This window comes from Diaporthe amygdali, assembly GCF_026229845.1.
Source record: "Diaporthe amygdali strain CAA958 chromosome Unknown NODE_34_length_500367_cov_65_467389, whole genome shotgun sequence".
Lineage (NCBI taxonomy): Eukaryota > Fungi > Ascomycota > Sordariomycetes > Diaporthales > Diaporthaceae > Diaporthe > Diaporthe amygdali.
This window is the reverse complement of record NW_026517054.1, coordinates 415658-437858: the sequence shown is the minus strand read 5'-3', so window position 1 is coordinate 437858 and position 22201 is coordinate 415658. Positions and strand designations below refer to the sequence as shown.

General features: G+C 54.5%; 7 protein-coding genes across 7 annotated transcripts; 5 read left to right on the top strand and 2 right to left on the bottom strand.

Moving 5' to 3' along the window:
- Positions 1-1490: 1490 nt before the first annotated feature.
- On the top strand, positions 1491-3343 carry J7T55_005544 (t-complex protein 1 subunit eta; the record flags this gene model as incomplete). The annotated part of the gene is made up of 3 exons (XM_053133045.1): positions 1491-1536; positions 1649-2137; positions 2205-3343. 3 exons carry the CDS (start codon positions 1491-1493, stop codon positions 3341-3343), a joined length of 1674 nt encoding a protein of 557 aa, XP_052989159.1.
- An 890-nt stretch (positions 3344-4233) lies between these two features.
- Positions 4234-6305, bottom strand: J7T55_005543 (uncharacterized protein; the record flags this gene model as incomplete). The annotated part of the gene is made up of 2 exons (XM_053133044.1): positions 4234-5906; positions 5987-6305. The coding sequence occupies 2 exons, from the start codon at positions 6303-6305 to the stop codon at positions 4234-4236; spliced, it is 1992 nt and encodes a 663-aa protein (XP_052989158.1).
- Positions 6306-7708: 1403 nt separating this feature from the next.
- J7T55_005542 (uncharacterized protein) lies at positions 7709-9298 on the top strand (the record flags this gene model as incomplete). The annotated part of the gene is made up of 1 exon (XM_053133043.1): positions 7709-9298. One exon carries the CDS (start codon positions 7709-7711, stop codon positions 9296-9298), a length of 1590 nt encoding a protein of 529 aa, XP_052989157.1.
- Positions 9299-10058: 760 nt separating this feature from the next.
- Positions 10059-13253, bottom strand: J7T55_005541 (histone acetyltransferase ngf-1; the record flags this gene model as incomplete). Its single annotated transcript, XM_053133042.1, has 3 exons — positions 10059-10168; positions 10243-11926; positions 12015-13253. 3 exons carry the CDS (start codon positions 13251-13253, stop codon positions 10059-10061), a joined length of 3033 nt encoding a protein of 1010 aa, XP_052989156.1.
- Positions 13254-14585: 1332 nt separating this feature from the next.
- Positions 14586-17928, top strand: J7T55_005540 (uncharacterized protein; the record flags this gene model as incomplete). The annotated part of the gene is made up of 6 exons (XM_053133040.1): positions 14586-14617; positions 14679-15402; positions 15465-15543; positions 15597-16059; positions 16155-16326; positions 16402-17928. The coding sequence occupies 6 exons, from the start codon at positions 14586-14588 to the stop codon at positions 17926-17928; spliced, it is 2997 nt and encodes a 998-aa protein (XP_052989155.1).
- Positions 17929-19334: 1406 nt separating this feature from the next.
- Positions 19335-20576, top strand: J7T55_005539 (uncharacterized protein; the record flags this gene model as incomplete). The annotated part of the gene is made up of 4 exons (XM_053133039.1): positions 19335-19405; positions 19513-19771; positions 19870-20010; positions 20067-20576. 4 exons carry the CDS (start codon positions 19335-19337, stop codon positions 20574-20576), a joined length of 981 nt encoding a protein of 326 aa, XP_052989154.1.
- A 914-nt stretch (positions 20577-21490) lies between these two features.
- J7T55_005538 (uncharacterized protein) lies at positions 21491-21709 on the top strand (the record flags this gene model as incomplete). The annotated part of the gene is made up of 1 exon (XM_053133038.1): positions 21491-21709. The coding sequence occupies one exon, from the start codon at positions 21491-21493 to the stop codon at positions 21707-21709; it is 219 nt and encodes a 72-aa protein (XP_052989153.1).
- Positions 21710-22201: the final 492 nt, after the last annotated feature.

The window sequence follows — 22201 nt, the reverse complement described above, 5'->3', positions numbered from 1 at the left end:
ATCAACTGGGAAGTTGCCGGCAGCTACATCAGAATTATCAAGGCATGGGATGAAACCTGGGACAAGCCGGCCCACCCCGGTTGTTTCTCGGCCATGGCTATAATACGAATCCATTGGTCACGGCCAGCAGAAAAACATTGACCACCCTCAATGAAGCACATGGCGACACGACTGTCCAAATCCGGCAAGGCGAAATTAGTGTGATGGCAACGAGCCAGTATGATGGAGATCGCCCAGAGGACCGTGTGGGAAACACATTTCCCTTCCGAGTTAAGGCACAGCGGAAGCAACCGAGGCACGCGGAGCACAAATACAGCCCCAATGTCGGAGCAGCCGGCAGTCCAACCCACTCTATCTTTTGTGCAGTGGCTCAAACATGCCATCAGCTGGCAAGCAGGTCTATACGTGGGAAATATTTCATTGTTAGTGAAGAATTCCTAGTCAGAAATATCTATCTATTCGTCATTCATGAACAAACGTAATTCGAGAGTTTCAGTAGTCCAGAAGCACCTCAATTATATCTGAGATCCATGCTGTCAACTGGCCAGATTCAGGGCCCGGTATTAGCATCAGGAACGATACCTAGTGGTCAAGGCCGCATTGCAATGTATCTATCAGCTGATGCGCACTCGTCCTATCCAAACCCACTACCAGCGCTCAAGATGTGTTCAACTATGTAAAATTGTCAAAGATCATGCCTACCACCACGGCCGCGTATCTGTTCAGGCGCCGAGCAGGAACATCCGCCACAGGCAGGCATGTTTCCCTTAACGATTCCTGGTCATAGCAACCAGACGCCGTCTTTCGTCCGTCTGATGATCAAGTCAATGAAGACTGATGCACGATAGTCGAATATGACATCTGCCATGTTGCAAGACATGCTAGCATCAAAAAGAAATCTCCGAATCAGAGAACAAAAGAGATAACCTTAAGACAAGGTCCTATTGGGATTCGAACCCAAGTTCCCGGAAGGATACTGACGAGGGAATCAGAATCCGATGTGATGACCAGCTACACTATAGAACCCTCTATGCCAAATATGTTTGGATGTTGTGCGGTGGGCCGAAAAAAAAGAATTGATATAGCAGGTGGGCGTGCAAAATTTCAAGCACGACGATGCTTGTGGATGGGTGCAGTATTGGACGACCCACTCTGTCAAAGACCAAGGCTGCAGATGTGCTGGGGGATGCCAGGGGTGGGGCCGTACTGCAGGACTTACATAAGCGGGTGTTTTCTGAACAGCAGTACCGCAGCGACACGGAAAGGTACATGGGTACACGGCCGTCCTAGGCACAGTGACCCTGAGCTGCCAGCTGCATCAATTTTTCTGGCGGCGGACGACAGTCGAAGCTCCAATCGACCCCACGCGTCCACGCCCCAGCAAGCAAGTCTTCAAGCAACCTCATCACAAGCGACTCAAGACCCCTGGGCTCCTCCTTGCACCTTATCCTCCACGAGCGCCTCACATCTGCTGCATATCAACGCCCAACATGTCTTTCGGCGGGCAGACACCCACCATTATCGTCCTCAAGGAAGGTTGGTAATTGCCCCTCCTTGTCCAACAACCCCTGGGAGCTCCCTCCTGCTGGACACGCAGCATATTGTACCGCCGCCACGGCCTTGACCCTTTGCTGACCGTCTTTCACAGGCACCGACTCCTCCCAGGGAAAGCCTCAGATTATCTCAAACATCAACGCCTGCCTGGCCGTCCAAGCAACGATAAAATCCACACTCGGACCCTATGGCGGCGACCTGTTGATGGTTGACGAGAACGGCCGGCAGACAATCACAAACGATGGCGCAACCGTTATGAAGCTCCTGGATATTGTCCATCCCGCCGCAAGGATCCTTGTCGATATTGCGAGGTCGCAAGATGCAGAGGTCGGAGACGGCACCACATCCGTCGTTGTCCTGGCCGGGGAGATCCTCAAGGAGATCAAGGAGCACGTGGAGCAGGGCGTCAGTTCACAGACCATCGTCAAGGGTTTGAGGAGAGCATCCCAGATGGCCGTCAACAAGATCAAGGAGATCGCCGTCAGCACCGACGAGGCCAACCGCAGAGACACACTCGCCAAGTTGGCAGGAACGGCCATGACCAGCAAACTGATCAAGCGGAATACCGAGTTTTTCACAAAGAGTGAGCAACGAGCCTGTGATGCTGTGCGAATCAGCTGGGTCACCAGCATGCTAACATGTGTTTACAGTGGTTGTTGACGCTGTCCTGTCCCTCGACCAAGACGATCTCGACGAGCACCTAATAGGAGTCAAAAAGATCCCCGGTGGCTCGCTCACCGACTCGCTGTTCATCAACGGCGTCGCTTTCAAGAAGACATTCGCCTACGCTGGCTTCGAGCAACAACCCAAGTCCTTCACGAAGCCCAAGATCGTCTGCCTTAACGTGGAGCTCGAGCTCAAGGCCGAGAAGGACAACGCCGAGGTGCGCGTCGAGCAGGTTTCCGAGTACCAGGCGATTGTGGACGCCGAGTGGCAGATCATCTTCCAAAAGCTGGAGGCCATATACAAGACGGGCGCCAAGGTTGTTCTGAGCAAGCTGCCCATCGGTGACCTGGCCACCCAGTATTTCGCCGACCGAGACATCTTCTGCGCGGGCCGTGTGGCCTCGGCAGACATGGAACGCGTCGTCCAGGCCACGGGTGCCACTGTGCAGAGCACGTGCTCCGACATCCGCGCCGAGCATCTGGGAACCTGTGGGTCGTTTGACGAGCGACAGATCGGCGGCGAGCGGTTCAACTTCTTCGAGGACTGCCCCGAGGCCAAGACCTGCACGCTGGTGCTGCGCGGCGGCGCGGAGCAGTTCATCGCCGAGGTGGAGCGGTCGCTGCACGACGCCATCATGATCGTCAAGCGGGCGATCCGCAACAAGACGATCGTGGGCGGCGGCGGCGCGTGCGAGATGGAGGTGTCGGCCTACCTGCACCGCTTCGCCGACAAGAACGTCCCGCACAAGCAGCAGGCCATCATCAAGTCGTTCGCCAAGGCGCTCGAGATCGTGCCGCGCCAGCTGTGCGACAACGCCGGCTTCGACGCCACTGACATCCTCAACAAGCTGCGCGTCGAGCACCGCAAGGGCAACACCTGGGCCGGCGTTGACTTTATCGACGAGGGCGTCGCCGACATGATGGAGCGCTTCGTGTGGGAGCCCGCGCTCGTCAAGATCAACGCCATCCAGGCCGCCACCGAGGCGTCGTGCCTGATCCTTGGCGTCGACGAGACCATCCGCAACGAGGAGAGCCAACAGCCACAGGCGCCGGGTAAGGCCCTGCCCCCAGGAGCAGCGCAGAGGGCTCTCAGGGGCCGGGGCCGTGGCATGCCTAGGCGGTAGAGGAATGGCGTGTTAAGTGGGTTGTGGGCTGCATGTTCTGTACAAAACTATGATACCTATATCGGCGTCCATAGACAGGAATGGAAAAGGAGATGTGTGATGAGCAACCAGCGGGATCGCCAGTCTGGGCAATGTATCCCAAATCCAAAACATCATGAGTTCTGACGACGCGTGATCATTGCACAACATTTCACGATCGTATACAGCACGAGAGCGAGTCTAACCCTCTGATCTGAACAAAACGGCCCCATTTTCCACATTCGGACTGGTCACAAGCCATACGCAACTACGTAGACAGCTAGAAAAGCACCAAGCAGATCAAACCCGTTTACATGCAATGTCCGCCACGCTCATAGTAAGTAATAGATGATGAGAGAAAATTCGATCGAAATCGACACAAATGAAAAAAAGGAAAAAGGAAAAAACCTTCCAAAGCCAGACCCAGACCGGACCAGACCCAAACCATCGATCAATCGGCCACCTTCCTAAGCGAAGGCGCGTCATGCACGTGGCGTCTATTAATACCCAAATAACGCCTCCCCGGCTGAGATTCCCCATTCCCTGCCTCTTTTATTGCTGATGAAAGTAAGCAAAAGAAGAGAGCACCACTATCCATCCACGGGTAGTAAAAGGAAAAAAGATGAAAAAGAAATGGGAAAAAGAAGGAAGGTAGGTATAGGCGAAGCTAGAGGGAATACAAGAAGAGGAGACGCTGCAAATACTGCTCAATTCGATATTCCATCCAACATCGTACACAAAAGAGGGGGCCATCTGGCCCCGCGGACCGCAAGACATCCGCTGATTTAGTACCTCTCACCATCCAAAGACCAGGATGGAAGGATGCTCGACATCAGCGGGCCCAAGCATGAGCATAGCCATTACCATTGCTGTCAGACCGACCCATTCTCGACGAAATTATCATTAATGAAGATCAGGTCCTCGAGCCACTCGTCCCCGGGCGGCCCGCACAGCATACTGTCACCGCAGTCGGGCGGCACGGGTGATGGGCTGAGCTCGTCGCCTAGCGGGCTCGGGGCGAGGCTGCTGGTCGCAAAGCCGCTTGAGTGACAAGTATCCCCGTCTCGCGTGGGGCTGGGGCTTGGGTCCAGGTCTGGCGGCGCAAGGTGCTCCATGTCTACGAGGTCCATAGATGGCAAGCCGTCCAGGCGCATGCCCATGCCGAGGTCGTCCTCCGTGGTGGTCATGATAGTGGCGGGGTCGTTTCTGCTGCCGCCCATTGGGGCGAAGCTCGGTCCGTTGTGGATGGGGTTGGTTGCGCTGAGGTGCGGTTGAGGCGGCTGGCTGAGGTCTCCTGGCGGTACTATCGTTGGCGGGGCATTTGGGTCTGAGGACGTTGAGGCCCCCGGCACACCCTCCTTCTTCTTCGGCGGCCTGCCTCGCTTGGCAGGCTCCTTGCGTTTTGTCCCTGGCGGCGCGCCAATACAGTTGCCTCTGCCTTGGTGTCGGTGCAAAGCGTCTGCGCGGCTGAAGTCGCGGCCGCAGGGGCATACCCATTTCTTGTGCACGTCGTGGGTCCGCAGGTGTCTTCGCAGGTCGTGAGAACGCACAAACAGTTTGCCGCAGAAGCCATATGGACATTTATACTGCCTGTCGTCCAGATGTGTTTGAATATGCGCCTTGCAATTCTCCTTACGCTCGAAGAACTGCCCGCAGATCTTCTCCTCGCTTGAACCGTCCTTGTTGGAGACTGTTTCGGTCCATTTGCAGATGTATTTCTTGTTGGCATCGGACCCAGGCGCAGCCTTGTCACCACCGGTGCTGGCATCCTGTGCTGAGGTGGGGCCGGCAGACGGGGACTCAGTCTCGCCGATGAGTTCCGAGATCTGTTCGGGCTTGATGGTGGACTCGACACGGTACTGCTCCATGTCCCCGTCCGCAAGGCTTACAACGCTGTTGATGCTCTGGAGGCTTTGTGTGCGCTGGTGAGCGCGCATGCGCCGGTTTGGACTTGGAGACTGGCGGCTTCGGTTGGGACTCCCAGATTCTCTTGGAGTTCGCATGGGCCGGAGGTCGGGTGCGGTCTGCAGTAGATTGCCGTGGGGGTGCGGGCTTGCGTGAGAGAAGCTGTGACGGGTTGGCGACGGATCTGGGGTTCGGATGAGGGATTCCATGACTGCTTCTCTGGTGGGAGACGGTTGCCGTGCCTGCAGGAGGGAGTCCTTTAGGGGATTGCTGTGATGTGTTGGGGAGGGCTCCGGAGTCGACACAAATTCTCTGAAGCTCTGCCGCGTGGGAGACTGCTGTGGTGTTCTGATGAAGTTTTGCATATCGGCAGAGTGCGGGTCAGGCCCTGGACTGAAGCTGGTACATAGCGGAGAGGCTGTCCGCGACGGGATCATGGACGACTCTGGAGCACCGCTGAACGGGTTATTGTTGAAGGGAAATGTGGTCTGGCCCGGTGAAGGCATGGGAGACGACTCGTAGAAGGAACCGCCGGGTACCGAGCCCAGAGGGCCCCCGAAGCCGGCCAGGTCGAAGTTTGTCAACTCTTCGTTGAGGCTCTCCAATGCTGTGCCGGGAGACATGACGGGCGAGTAGTAGGCTGGATAAACATTAGCGACTTCAATACACTTGCAGTGTGTGCCTTGTATCACCCGCGTCCATCAAGGTCCGGAAACGCACCCATGTTGTCCTCGAAGTTGTTGGGAGCAAAGACATCTCCCACGCCTATCAGCCCGTTCGAATTGGCCCTCATGGGACTGTGGAGGAAGACGGGCGGGCGCAGCTGGTGGTGGTTTGGGGTTCGAGGGAGATTGGGGATGGCGCTCAGGCTCTGGCCGCGACGGTGATGTGTTGGTGTCGAAGGCATGGCCTGCGGTGGCATGTGGAAGTTGTTGAACTCTGTGTCCTGGCCGCCCTGGCTGTGTTGCTGCTGGTGTTGATGCTGCTGGGGCTGAGGTTGGTGTGAGTGTTCGAACTTGAGGGGAGAGCCGGACCACATGTTGATCTCGAGGGCCTGGTCTTGGACGCAGGCAACATTTAACCGGGGGCAGTGTTCACGGGGATGGATTGGACGGTGGAGCAGCTGTAAACAATGGGAAGCAAAGGTGGGATGGGCTACAGATATGGGAGGACTAAAAAAAGGAAAAGGGCGTTGCAGCAGGCATTACGCAGCAGCCTGATTGGTCGCCTGCGCAAGTTGTTGCAGCTGAGAATGTCAACTCTGCATGTGTACTAGGGTGTGTATGCTCGGTCCGTATGGTATGGCGTGTGTGTCTGTGTCTGTGTGTGTGTGTGTGTCTGTGTTTCTCTGTGGTGTGTGGTGGTGGTGGTGCCTTGGTGCCTCTCTCTCTCTCTTCTCGTGTCAGCCTGATTTCGCGAAGGACGTGCCAGGTGGATTGGCGTCTGGGTGGATACTGTGGGTCGTCACGACTTTCTGCCCCAGCTGCCCAGTTGGGCCTTGGTTGACTGGGTTGACTGGAGCCCCCGTCAACATTGTGACGATCTGTTGCGGGGCAACCGTTTTGGAGACGCGATGCCACCACGGACGGCGCCAAGCTCGCGTTTCGTGGCCATAGCTCCATGCAGCCCTGGCAGCCCTGGCAGCCAGTCGCAGTCCCGTTCCCGTTCCCCCGTCTGGCCCGTCACCCGTTCTGGCCGTTTTGGGCTCGGCTCTGCAGCTCTGCTCTGCCAGTCTGCGCTAAACAAACGAGCGTTCCGTCCATTCTGCAAGCCTTGACCCTGCTCGATGAATGATTCCTCGGGAATTGCATCATGATGAAACCCCCTACAACCTTGTCAACCGTCCACCGCCCATCGTCAATATTGTCCAAGATTCAATGGTAGCCAAACCTCAACATGCCATGCTAGAGTTTTCCCCCTTGAACATTCTGCCAACGCATCAGTCACTTTGATGAGATCCATACCCAGACGTCAGCGGGCCTGCCTGTCTATCTTGCTTTTGACCGACCATGAGCAGTCTGGCAGTGAGCACCCAGTTATGAATTCCCCGAGGATTATCCCCGAGTCATTTTCTCGTACAACGATGCCTCCGGAGCACGAACACTCCACGTCGGAGCCGGGCATCCGTCGCAGGTCTCCTTGCTCAGGTATTGTGTCTCTACATCGATAGTTGCTGGCTTCTCTTAGCAGCCACTACGCCTCTGCTTGGCGGCAAGTCATGACCCTACACACACACGCTTACGGCATTGGATGCTAGATCCACCAAGGATCTAGATCCCGTGAGTCCCTGACATCACCAGAATAGTCCAGGGGTCATATAGGTAATGGTCTACTGTGATATACCATCAATGAACTTCTTTTGATATCCCGTCTTGTGTATCAATCTGTATTTATTCATCTTCTTCCTCCAGAGAGAGTGCTCGCAGTCTCGAGGTAATGCAAATGCAACTCATTAACCTGATCGACAGGCTCATCAAGGCTGAGCCAAGACCGGGGCTGCATCCCATCCCAGGAACCACACCCCTGACCCTCGAGGCCGCTATATGTCCGCCGTTGATATATTATATAGCATTGCTTTTCCTCCCACCTTCCCCTCCGCATTCCGTTGACACGACAGCTGTCAAGCTGCTTCGCAACGGCTTCGCTCTCCTGGCGGGCCTGCTCTTCCTTCGTCTCCCTCTTGCGTACCATGTTCCCCAAAGTATAGGCCTGACGTACCAGCTCGGCTTGGTCGGTCTGTACGGCAGCGCGCGTGTGCTGGACGTCTTCTTTATCTCACCATACCTGTTTGGTCATATCCCTCGGCGTGTGAGATATAAGCATGAGTCTCGAGTTGGCACGCCTATCCTGGACGGCCTCCGCGATGTGAAGTCCAGCGAGGGTCGTATCAAGCCGCGAGCTGGGACGTCAAGCGGAGATGGACCAGGAGAAGACGCTCTCGCTCCTAGAGCGGATCCAAGAACAACAGAGCAAGACGGCCTCGGCCTCTCCGCGACTGATCTCTTAGATAACGTCAAGGACGCCCTGCCTACCTCGCTGGACGAGTCGTATCACCTCCTCCACTGCGCCGCATCTGGCCCAAATCAGAAGCCTGTGATCGAGCATGCCGTTTCCGAAGACGGCTGGCCGCACAACTTCCACGACCGCGCCTCCTGGGCCCTGGAGCTCGAGCTCTCCATGCGCGGAGTTGGCTTCACTTGGTCGACCGCCGACGTGCGCCACACCCGCAAGACCTGGCTGCCCACCGTACACAGCCGCTTACACAGCATCTTCGCGCACGTAGGTCCCGTGCTGGTGCTGTGCTTCTTCCTCGTCCGGACCATCTATCTGCGTTACGGCCTGCAGGACGTCGACAGCGCCGCGTGGGGCACTGGCACTGGCGCAGACCGCGAGGATTTGTTTGATACTCGCCTGCCGTTTCCCGTGCAGATCCTCCTTACGACGGCGCTGGGCGCGTTCCTCATGACAGCCTTCAGCTTCGCGCACTCTGCCTTTGCGATCATGCTAAGTCCCCTGGCCCCCCACCCGCTGGCGTATTTCCCGCCTCTGTACACCACCCGCATCTGGGACATCAAGTCTGTCAGGCAGTTCTGGAGCTACGGCTGGCACCGCCTGTTCGCGCGGTTCTTCTTGGTGTACGGGATCTGGCCGTGCGAGTGGATCGAGAGGAAGCTGACGGGCAAGAGGGCCGACCAGCCTGCCGACGTGGGCAAGGTGCTGGGCGGGTTCTTGAGCAGTGCTTTCTGCCACAGCTTCGCGGTGCGGGGCGTGCTCGGCGGGGAGTGGGCGCGGGCGACGGGCGAGGCCAAGTTCTTTGCCGTGAACGGCGTCGCGGTGGTCGTCGAGGAGGTGGTCAAGAGGGCGGTGCTAAGTCGTCGGAAGCGAGCAGCTGGCGGTGACGGTACGCTTGACAGGTGGTACGATGGCTACGTTGGGAGAATTTGGTGGATCTGCGTTTTGCTGCTCAGCGGCAGAAATTTCGCCAGGGGCTGGGTCAACGCCGGGCTGGTGAGGGAGATGAGCGCGATGTGATCAGTGCAGCAGTCGATCAGCATTATCTTCACCGTGTCACTTGCTCGAGGGCTCTGGGCACTTGAGGTTTACATGTACTCTATCATTCGTAGCTCTATGAGCAAAGGTAATCAATCTGTATCTATGACGTTCTCAGACGTCCTAATCCCTCCTGTTCTTACACTGATTTCTCTTCCTTTTTTTTGGGTCCCAAGCGAATCGAGCTCAATTCCACGGTTTGGAAGAAACGATGCGGGTTTTTGTGACTTTTGTTGGTCCTCTTTTTTTTCTGGTCGACAGTCGGAGATCTCAGCTGAATCCGGCGTGCTGGCTTTTGTTATTTTCCTTTTCCGAATTAGTCGTAGCGATTCGCTCGACAGTCAAATGTGGTCATCCATCAGGAAATGTGACACCCATGCCCCATCCCTGGCTTACAAGTATTCGCTTCGATTATGGCCGGCGTACGAAAATCATCACCACCGATGAACATTGCGGGATTCTTGATATCTCTTGCTTTTGGTCGGCGGACTATCAGCCTGGAGCGTCGAGTCCTTCACCACCTGTATTCTTTCCGATTGCGGCGGACACACGGAGATCATCCCCAGGGGAAATCGTCCAGAGTGTTGCCGCAATCTTGGTCCTCCATTTCGAGAGAACCGACAGTCGGAGATCATTCCTCAGGGAAGACCACGCCGGACTGTCAGTTTCTCAAAATGGGGAATGTTGTTCGTTCGTTTTGGTGGTGAAAGACGGGTGCTAGCCAGGCCGAGTCGCTGTCGAATTAGAAGGAGTTCTCGTGCGCGAGATCCTCGTCGCCGTACTCGTTCATGAGTTCGTTGTTCCAGTTCCGGGCCCACTCGATAGAAACGACCTTCTTGTCATCGCTGATCACTGTTGCAAGATGACTGGTCAGCATATGGAAACAGTTAAGCAGAGGGCAGGGAGAGGGCAATGGAATCACATACCTTGGGTGGCAAACTTGCGCACCATATCATCGTCATCAGCAAAGTCCTGGCCGCACTCCTGGAGGTGGTTTGCCGCCTGGTTCTGCATGAGCGGGTGGTTCTTGAAGACCTCGGAGCTCGTCGCGCAACCCGCCTTGGGGCAGCTCATGGTGTACAGTCCGTACTCGTCGCCGAATTGGTAGCCGAACACCCACGGCCGATTCGGCTGCCGCTTCTTGGAAGAAGCCGTCTTCTTCCACTTTGCTCGCTTTTGCAGCTTCGAGGCAGTGATGGTGCCGTTTTCGGTGTGGCCAAGTGCGTGAGCGGCTGGCTCGGGCTCGGCCTCTGGCTCTGGCTCGACTTCTGGCTCAGGATTGACCTCTGGCTCAGGCTTGACCTCTGGCTCAGAATCCTCTGCCGCGGCATTGGGAGAGCTGCTCTGGGGTCCCTCTGTGTTGGAGGGGCCGTCCACCGGCTCAGCTGCCTCGGGGCTCTTGGATGGATCCGCAACGTGCAGAGGAGATACATTACCAGGTCCTTCGACACCAACGGCTGCAGCTACAGGTGTCAATGGCTCCGGGATGGGGCTCGGTGGTGAGTGGGGAGTGTCAAAAAGTCCCTGAAAGATTGGGGGAGATGGACTTCTAAGTCCGTCGACACCGACAGCTGCAGCTATAATTGCGGATAGAGTCATTGCCGGCTCCGAAACTGGGCCTGTAGACGGACGGGACGTCTCAGGTAGCTGAAGGGTCGAAGGAGGCTCATTGTCAGATCTAGTGACAACAGGAGATGCTGGAGTCTGGTGATCTGGGACCGGAGCTAAGGTTGCCCGCTTCCTCTTCGATGGCCGCTCGCACTCTTCAAGATCGCTATCATCGTCGTCTCGGGATCGCTTGGTCGCCGAGGGTGTAACGTCGTAATAACGCGGCGAGGCGTGTGGTGTGCTTGCATTTTCCACGTTGTTCTCTGTAGACTCTGCGGTAGCTACTGAAGGGTTGCTGAATGCAGCCGCGTGGGTTGCCGCTCCAGGCAATGCCAGGACGGGATCAATTGCCACTTCGATCTCTGACTGTCCTGGCGGAGAGGACGGAGACTCGTCCATCATCTTCTGTCGCTTTCTGGGAGGAGCCTCCTCATCTGCAGTAGACTCCTCATCGTCAGAAGCACGAGCGCGCTTGCTGAATCCTGTCCCAATCTGGCTGGGCTGTCGCTGCGGTGACGCAGTGAGGTCGATGGCCGATTGCTCTGCATGAGGGTTGGCAAGTGACTCTAGCTGGTGCATGCCCACATTTTCGTCCTCATTATCCACGTCTGTGGCTTCGGCCTCGGATTCATTGATCTGGGATGGAGCAGGGTAACCTGGAGACTTGTTGTCATAGCCATCGTAATCACCGTCCTCCTCGGCTTGGTCATGGACAGCATGAGACGGGTTTTCACAGCCGCTCTCATCAGCAGATAGCTCTTCTGGGCCATAATAAGGGCTCGCATAGCCGTCTTCCTCGGTGTACTGCTCGTGTGGGCTGTGGCCACCGAAATCCTGGCTATTATAGCCGTCTTCGTCGCCGTATTGCTCTGCTAGGCCATGAGCATCAGGAAATGGCTCATCATTGCCATCTTTGCCACTGCGTGGCTCGGCGGGATCGTTGTTCCCTGCTATCAAATCAATATCATTGAATTGCGCACGAGGAGCACAGTCGAAGTGAGCCTGTCAGTATCTGTTAGTAACTAGGCATGCAGTGGTTTCGCAAGACCACGAATGATTTACACAGCCCTGACGCTGACTGCTCACGCACCTTGGCTGTCTGACCGAGCTCTCCTAACTCCTCAAGCTTCTTGACCAGTTTCTCTTCGAAAAGCTCCGCCTCATTGAATTCGTCTGGGTCCTGTCCATAGAAATAGGACCAGTTGTCAAGCATGAGTCTGATGTCGTGGAAGAAGTCGCGAGCACCATACTGCTCATACTGTGGCTCTTGGCTGCGAAGGGTAGCCCGAATTGTTTCAAGGTCACGAGGCTCCTTCACAAGATCGTAATAAATGGGCGACTCTTCCTTGCTGACAGGCTTGCTGAAAGCCTTGCTGCATCCGAACCTCCGCAAAGATGTGATGAGATCCAACAGTTCCTTCTTATTCATTTCGCGAGGGGGCGTCTTCTCCTTCAAGAAGACCTCCTCTCCCAAATCCTCCCAGACGGTTGTGAATGTGGGACCATCAGGGCCTTCAAGCACCGACGTTAGCTCGACATTTGGCGACACGCGTCGGTTCTCTGTTCTCTTCAGATCTGAATTCTCCGGCTGTGCGGGCTCGAATTGCAGCTGCGAGGATTCATGTTTTCCCGTATCGCCAGGAGCAAGCTCGTCTTGCTTAAATCGCTCGAGGGCGTCCAGTCGTCGTTGGATGGCGGCACACTCGTCTGGTAGCTGGATACCGTTTTTTCCCAAAGCACCAGTCAAAGCTTGGTTCTGCCTCTCCATGAGGGTCATCTTCTCGAGCAAGTACTCGTTCACGGCATTGAGGGATTTGTCCTGGATCCCATGATTTTGAAGATGGGCCCACCGACCATTGTGAAAAGAGATTGTGAGTCCTCCCGGGTACGACATGTAAGAAAAAGCTTGCATGTTACGAGGAGGGTGCTCGTCCCACTCCTCGAGGACCAACGCCAACGATGGATATTGGTTTCTCAATTTCTCCGTCAATGTGGCATAATCCTTGATCAGCGTGTCGAGCACGCCCGTGACCGGTGTGTGGTACTTGCGCAGAATTGCAACCTGCTCAGTTGGCTCTGATTGCTGTGCTTTCTTGCAACGATCGAGGACCGGGATGATTTCTGTCTTTGTGATCTCGACAAGCTTGTCGCGCTCTTCACGAGTGTTCTTGCCGTTGTCCATAAGCACCGTGTCTAAGAGGGAGCGCCATCTATTCCAGCCTGGACCGCCCCAAAACAAGTCCCAGTCCGGCGGAGACAGCCCATGCTGCTGCACAGACGCTTCATAGAGCGTCCGGTACTCATCCATACTCATCGCTTTTAGATCCATCTTGCTGCTGGGATCAATTTGTTTCAAGGTAGAAACGTGAATCTGTGCGACGATGTGTAGTAAGGACCGCGGAGAGGCGTTTGTCGACTAACGAGAGTAGAGTTTGTGTTTTGTCTGGGAGGATGAAGGGGGAAAGCTGTGACAATAGGCACCTGGAGCTGTATTTGCGCAAACTGTTCGACGCACCCGTGGCTAATTGGGTACCCTTGGCAGATTGTCCTCGGGACACCTTGAGCACGCGTCGAACTTGGGGAAGAGCCTAGGATTATGAAGATTGCTTGACACGCAAAGGAAGTCGAACAAAGTCTGGGTGGACCGGACGTCAGGTGAAGTATCGAAATCTTGAGCTGCTTAAGTAGACAGTTCTTTTTCTGTGGAGAAGGATTCTTGCTGGCTTGAGCAAACACTGAGCTGACGCGCGCACAGTTCAGCGCAATGGCTGTGGTGTGACTGCGCAAGAACTAGAACTGGCTTCCGCAAAGGCCGTCAGGCTAATTTGTGTAGCCAAGAACAATTGAAGGAGTGAAAGCAGCTCAAATCAATGCGCGTGTCTTAGGAAGAAAATTAGAAGAGGTTGTGGAAGGGAGGTGATGTTGGGAGGTTGAACGGTGGATGTAGAGCGAGTGCTGAAGAGTCGACCGTTGCCGTGGATTCCAGTTCCACCCGGTGAATGCTCATAATCATTCACTTTACTCAGCCGCAGCAAGCAAACGTGAGAATCACACACAGAGAAGCTTGATGAGGGATAGGCCTAAGAAGCTCCCAAGCTGTGGGGCTACTAAGGTACAGCATTCACTCACTAGTATACCTGGGTGCTTGCTGAAAATTATTTACTCAGGTAGTGTTGACCTCTGAGGGAGCGTTCTGCTAAGAGACGTACCAGCCCAAACGACGCGCTCTGGTGAATACAAAAATCACATTGAAAGTTTTGCAAGGAGCTTGGGAGCTTATGGCTGTCGGTCCCCCAATTGATGTTTTCAAGGTTTTTTCCCACCCCAATCTTGCAAGCGCTGAACGACGTTCCAAGGTCTATGTGGCCGTTCCACGAGAACAAATCGCAAGGTTAATTCCGCTGCGCCTTGCTCATCTCTTTGTGTATTTTTGACCACGAGGTTTGTGATTACCTCCAACACCCTTGATGCACGCTCTCCTCACTATCTACACTCAAAACCTTTCCTAGCAACACCCCACCAACTCTTCCACCTCCACTCATTGACGTCTGGTACACAACAGCCTAGGTCACACAACGAGACTGAAGTCCAGCACAACGGCCTCGCTTTTGAAAGCTTTCCAACCGACAGCTATCAACAAGAAAACTGCCAAATCACTGCAATGGCCTCCAAGGGCTTGCAGGACCCAGGAGCGTAAGTGGGCCAGCAGTCTACTCACATTTGAAGTTTCATCATGGCTAAATTGTGCCCACAGTGTCCTGGCCATCGACATAGGCAGCACAGAAACTCGTCTGGTATTTGCCTGGCAAACTGATGATGGTATTCAGATTGGACCCATCGAGAACGACTCTGACAAACCCAACCATCTCAATACCATGGCTCACTTTTCATCCAAGTTCTTCCCGTTTGACAACGACCCCCAGAAGTACATTGCCAATGCCTCTCGATCTAAACGTGAAGATTCTTCCGTCAAGTTCGTGCCCTATGTCCTCCTTGGCACGACCGAGGAGATGGAGGGACAATACCCAGTTCTCTCTCGGCTGTGGAGTGAGAGAAACAAGACTGGCTTCGACGAGGCGCTATTCAGATCCCGCCTTGAGGAGGCATTCAAACAGTTTCTGCGCTTTGTGCTTACACGTGCGAAGCAGGTGTTTCGCGTGAGCGGGCCCGACGACTTACAGATACGAGTCAAGACAATCGCCATGACGGTTCCTAGCCAGTGGGATCTCGACTTCCAGGACTTGTATGAACGACTCGTCAAGGAGGTATTTGAGGAGATTTTTGAGGATGTGAGCCAGGCGGATGCTCGCAATGTCAACGTGATTTTTCACACCGAGGCGACAGCCCTCGCGCAGTACATCTTCAACCAGTGTTCCAGCAACAAGGTTTTGTCTATCCATCGGGACATGCCCAACATTGGTACAATAATGGACAAAACCAACGCTCAGTGCTTGGTCGACTGCGGTGGACACAATGCGGTGAGTGAAGCAGTCAGTATTTGCATCCTTGATGATTGACACTAACATCATGACGCGTTTAGAATAGCGCTTTGACAACATTCCACCGAAACAATTCCGGGCTTGGGATGGGGGTCATGTATGAGATCGGGCACCCTAAAGGTTGGTTCTCAATAGCTTACACTCCTAATGCATTACTGACGAAATCAAACAAGGTGCTGGAGGTGGCATGGAGATGTGGATTCACCATTTGCTTATTCAGCTAGATGACCAGTACTGTCGGAAATTCCCATGGCTGGGCGAGATGCCTCTTGAGCTCAAACAGGCCTTCAAACGCGAAATCAACAAGAATATTGCGGATATTCTGACAGAAGACTGCCATTGGGTGTTCCAAACTCATCCACAGACAGGCGATGTCATCCCTCTCGAAATCACCATGGAAATGAGCGACAAAGCCTTTCAAGCGGGCTTCAAGTACGTCAAGATCATGATTTTGGAGCAGTTACAGCGACTTGCAAGCATCAGCAAGGGCTGGAGGGGCAGAGACTACGTGGTCACAATCATTGTGTCTGGTGGATCATCGCTACACCCAGAGTTCGTCAAGTGGATAGAGACGCTTTGCACGGAGCTAAGCTTGCCTGCGCCACTTTTTGCGCATGCGATGCAACTTCTTTACGGGTTAGTTATCTTCTTTGCTACCTCGAATTGTAGAGCTATCTCAACAGTCGTATGGAACCTTCATACGGGCCTGTGCTAACTGTCGTATCCCCAAGGTCCTCGCGGATTGCGATGGGTGCTGCATATGCAACACTCACTCAACAGTCCGTCGCGTCCTTTGCAGAAAAGTGCGCATTCGGCCTTCAGAAAGGCAGAGTCAGGAGGCGTGGAGGCGCTGATGAATACCTTCGCTTGAGAGAGTCTGCTGATACCATCTGGTGCAAGGAGGTGGGTCGAGCTCCCTTTCATTACGTCCCGATGTTGTGGCTTGGCTGTTTGCTAACATTGTGTTAAACACAACAGCGTGGCACCATTCAAACTACTGTTGATTCTGAAGGTGATGATGCCGAGTTCCGGGTCGTCTGCCTGCCTTATCTCGAATCTTTTGCCCCGACGCTGCAAACCGACAAAAACTTGGCCCAGGGAGCAAGCTACGATTTCATGAACATCGGAACTCTACCCGGCGAATACAAGACTCGTATTGAATTTATTTTCAATATTGAGGCGCGACAAGTAATCCTCAAGGTAGCCCTAATTCGGGCCAATGTCGGGAATAGAGCTATAGACAGGTTTGCCAGGCGCAACGCTACCTTGAGGGAGAGGGTGCTTCAAGTTGGTCCTTTCGACGTTCGAGTGCAGCCTGGCACACTGTGCCTGTTTATCGCACAGCCTGTGGAAGTGGTCGATCAGCATATCGACAGCATCCTGGGAGCTTGCCGCAGAGTTTCCGCGGTCGAGAGCAGGGCCGAGAGCGACGTCAGCTACGGTGGGAAAATCCCTGGTAGTACCCGTCAACCGAAAACCATTACAGCGGCACCTGCAAACGTTGTGTCTAAGTCTGCGAAGTCCAAGACCGCAAACTCCAAGACTGCGAAGTCCAAGACTGCCGCTAACAAGAACAATGAATCTACTGCCAGGGCGACAGCTCCTACCAACGAGACTCCTTCAGCCAGCAGGATCGCCGCTCTTGAGACTAGCACGCCCCATCGCCCAGTCCGCACGCAAACAGCCCCCGTCCTCAGGCTTCGAGCCTCTTCCAACCAGGTCTCTTCAAGCAGCCAGGCGGCTCCTCAAAGGGCGCTCGAAGCCCCAGACGTAGAGCGTACAACTACATCCAATGCTGGACTTCATTATGTCATGAGGGACAACCGCGACGGCAATGTCGTTTCCGGCAGAGAGGCTTCTTCTTCCCGACAGATGGCCTTAGGTTCAGAGGGTTCTGGAGTTTCAGGCAGCGCAACAGCAAGCAGAAAGCGTCCAGCTCCCTCTGAGGCAGACGATAGTCATCCAGCGAAGCGCAACCCCGCCAACCGTCGGCTCTTCACTACTTCTTCTGAGGCTGCTAGAAACCAAGGCAGTGATATCTCGGGTAGACAGCGCCCAGCCGCCTCCGAGGCCCGCGTTGATCACACGGCGAGGCCCGAGAGAGCGAATTCTGGAATATCCAGCGGAACGCCTCTCTCCTCCAACCGGGCTTCTTCCATTATGGAGTCTTCTGGTTACCAGGGCAGTGCTTACGCGGATAATCAGCGGTCGAGTACCTCTGAGACCCGCGTTGGCCACACGGCAAAGCGCGATCCAAATCACAACGTGTCTTTCAGCGGCCCAAGGCCCACCGGCACTGCGACCCCGAGACCTCCGTATCATGGCACCGCGGCATCAAGAGCTTCCCCTGATGGGACTGCCATCAGACCTCTCCCTACTGGCAGCAGAGGCCCGGCGCCAAGATCTCACCCTTCGCGCAACACAGATACAGCAGGCAGCAAGAAGTCCGTGCAGAAGTTCCCCGGCTACCGCGCCGCTAATCGTGGTCCTCCGAGGAGTGATTGAGTGGGGTACGAAAAGGGCAGTCAACACAACCATGTTGGCTATGAGAGAGAATATTCTCTATGAGGGGTGTATGAACGGGACAAGTCCAAGCCCACCATCACCATGTAGGCTGTCACCTGGGACAGCCAAACCGAAAATTTCCAGGTAATTTCCATAGGACATACCACGTCACTCTTGTTGGCAGGCGTTGTTTTGGCAGGTTTCGTCTGAACCAACCGGGACTACCGCCACGTCTTTTATTGACATAACGCATCATTCTGTTGGCAGCTTTGTTTCGGCTGCATTCGTTTAGGACGTCTGGTTTTGTTTTGCCTCGAGAGTCGTGCGCTGTGCGGCACTTTAGGCTTGGAGTTGGTGTTGAGGAGTTTTGTTCTGAAAATGCCTGAGATACCCTATGTACATCTACAGCATGTTTATAGATAAATCATTGTAAAAGAAACCTTGTGAGAGAGGCTTGTGATAATGGCTGGCGTAATAATCTGGGTCAAAATTGCCCAACATCCTTCATCCGCTCATTTGCACATCTTTCGATGATATGTCAATCTGAGGCAATCTCGTGTGTAGCGAGAATGCAAGTGCTTGAATGCTCTGGTCAAAATTGTTGATGAGTTCTCGTGAAAGCCTTTAGACTGGCAACAACTCTTTAGGCGGGAGCCGCAGAGAGACGGGACACTTGCGGGGCTCATCGAGAGAAGTATTTATATCTTTTTCAGCATCAACTTCTGCCATCTCCAGCTTGGTTATGCGCGATTTGGAGGCCAAATACTTTGAAGCTTTGGATCAGGACCCTTGCAAAATCTATGGAGACATTTGTCGGCGTGAGGCCAAAGTTTGGATGACCGGCAATCTAAGGCAGCAGTAGCAGCAGTCATCGAGCGGCTGCTTGCATGAGACCAAAAGGAGAGCATAGACGAAGGGCGACGATGCAGGGGCGCAGTATTTGGCCTCATTGACAGACAAATTTGCTCGAGAATTTAAAGTCTAGTAGGAATCTAAAGTTTAGATAAATTTGGGCATGGCTGGCTGTAAGGGCTGTCTTTTTCGACCAAAAGCTGCACTGAAGCAGCTCCCTGGCCCCCTTTCTTCAAGGTCGTGTCCAGGTGGGGGTGCCGTTTGTTTACACAAATTCAAGACGAGGGGAGTCCCCTTTCTCCGGACTGTAATCCGTTTCCCTTCTTGATCCGTATTTCGATCTCACCGTTTCGAAGTTGGGAAAGTTGCCCTGACGTGCCGCCGCAGTTTTGGCTTCCTTTGCAAGCGCCCCACCTGCGTGCCTTCTTTTTCGGTCTTGCACATCCGTCTCGATTTTCAGCCTGTGGTCCCAGCTGACTGTCGACCATCAGTCTTGACTTCAACCGCGCCGCGCCACCGTCGATCAGGCACAGCAGCTTTCTTTGTCCTTCATAATGGACAACGACAACCAGCAAGCCGATCAGGGCAGCAGGCCTAGACGTCTGCGTCAAAAGGACCTCGAGGAGTAAGTCTATCCACTGCAAGCCAACGCATCTTTGGCAATGACCCGCACCCTTTCCTACTCTCCATCAAAAGACTTCTCTCTGACCAGCGCGTCTGCAACCACGATAGGCTTCGCGAAAAACACGATAATGGCGAGGACAAACTCATTCCCATTTGGCAGCGAGCTGGTCCCAAAGAGCCTCTCACCCTTGTCATCCAGGGCTTCTCCCGCTCCGCCCTCATGACCTTCAGTCCTGTCTGGAAGAAGGAGCTCGAGGCAAACCCTTCCTCGCTGGTACTCCGGGGACCACACCTAGGTGTTTACAAGCTGATTCTAGACTGGATCAACCTGTGCATCGCGGAGGGAAATGATGTCAAATTCCCCGATGTAAGTACCTGGCTCCGAGTCATCCTTTGGTATTTCTCTTTACGGTTTCAAAATGCAAAATAGCAAGTAAACACGCTGAGAATTGACGGGGTATCCAGATTGAAGAGCCCGAGAACGAGCCTGAGGAGCATGGACTCGACTACGAGCGCCCGCACCAGCTTCACGTCCTTCTCCAGATCATCGCTGCAGCGAACCACCTGGAGATCCCGGAGGCTTCCCTTCAGACCGGCTTAAAGAAGGTAGATGTTTTGCTGTGACGTCTTGCCTCTTCGCATTGGCTAACATCTGACCACAGCGTGCGCCCGGACACGCCCGCAAGCACGTCATTAGCCTTGACTTCGTCGAGCGCATCTACAGCGAGGAGAATTACGCCGAGTACACCGATGACCTACGAGAGATCGCCGCCATCTCGATCTTTGAAGCCTGGTGGACCTTCAAGCTTGATGGCCCGGAGTCTGACCAGTACATCTCTTGGCTCGAGCAGATGCGTGTTGACTATCCCCAGCTTGACGCAGATCTGCACCAGCAGTTCGACAAGAAGAAAGAGTTCATCGAGTCCAAGCGCGAGGAGCGAAGGCGTGCCCGTGATGCCGAGGTTTCTGCTCCCTCCGCTGAGAACGGCTTTGACAATCCTGGTGACCCCATTGCCACTGGTGGCTGGGACTCTGTGGACGGCGCTGGCGGAGCTGATGGCGATGGATGGAACCAGGCTGCCGCGATGCTGACTACTGAGGGCGGCGCGGATTGGGACAAGGCTACGGAGGAGGCGCCTTCCTGGGCGGCTCCCGCTACCAGCATATGGTAGATTGCAACCAACAGCCTGTCGTCTTGGTTGATGCACTGTTTGCTTGGAACGAAATGGTTCTCTGGAGGGAAAATAGTTTCTGAAAACAAAGTCTGGTCGGGGAGGCAGTCTAAAAGAATCTGCCACGTTCCCTTAATAGGTACAGAAATACCATCATGTCTTTGACACACCAATGGGCCTCTTTGTGACATTTTCTGTTAATTTGGAAATATTTTGCTGGGCGTTGGCTTCGGTCGACAATCGGAAGACCAAAAGACCATCCCTGCCCCTGGGTCGCCGGTACGAGGTGAAGTCGGCTTTAAGCCCCAGCCACAGCCTCATTCAATCGGTTTGTGGGGGTACAACGGCCCGTCATCGTGGCTCTGCAACCAAGACCGGACGCAGGAACAGGACTTGCGTCCAATGGCATGACCTCGCCTATCCAGCCCTGCCAGGATGTTCCCCAGAACTTAATCTTCTTGCACCTACCCACCTGCCGATGAGGCTATGCCGCTGTGGAGCAGAGTGACACCCTACCGTCATTTCGTTATTGGCTTCGTCATGCGCCACTGGGAGTTTCCTGTCCGTCTCCTCGGGCGGCCCGGCCCAAGATGGTCGATCAGATATAAATAAAAGGGTTTCCATTGACGACAAAGATAAAAGCCTTGGACAGCATCACACATCAACATTCATACTTGACCATCCAGACTCTACCATCTCTCAAGTCTTCGAGCCTCCAACCTCAGATCTCAAGCCTCAGGTCTAATTTATCAACCCAAAGAGCCAGCACCACAGCACACAAACAAAACACCCTCACTATTTCGTCACAATGGTTTTCGGTTTAGGTCACCACCACCACAAGCCTCACCACGGTCCTGGCGGCCCTCCTCCACCGCCGCCACCACCGCCGGGCGGCCACGGCCCACATCATCATCATGGCCCTCCACGACCTTGCTCGCCGCCAAGACACTACCATCACGGCCCACCACCTCCTCCTGGGCCACCACCACACCACCATCACCACGGACCCGGTGGCCCAGGGTTTGGCGGCGGTCCACACGGCGGTCCACACGGTGGTCCCGGAGGTCCCGGAGGACCCGGAGGACCCGGTGGACCTGGGCATCATGGAGGTCCGTGGTGAAATCGGGGCGTGAAGAATGGAGAACGCAGTAGACATGGCAGAGGATCGCGAGGGCTCCTGTCATGCAAATAAGGCAAACCACGTTGATCATAGAAAACGATGAACGGATTTGGCTGGGAGGGGATCAAACAGGTCCCCGGAGGAGGAAGCATTTTGCATACCATATGATACCTAGTCATTGATTTCAAGATAGCAGCATGTTTAGGAGTTCAATGCATTTATCACACACAGTCAATCCGCGATATCTACAGCAAGTGAAGTGAATTTGTAAATTGCGTGCTAGCATGCTTTGTGTCTAATGGAACCGGCTTTTCATGATCGAAGCCGAGAATTTTGAATGCTTTGCACTAGACTCCGCTGGACCTCACCGTCTAGGGAGTACTTCTCAAACCTACCCAGCAACTGTCCAGGCGGACCTCTCAATATCAAAATTATGGCATTGTTCTGCCCTGAAGCAGCACATCCCTCTACATCCATTTCCGTCACTCCTAGTTTACGGCCAGTG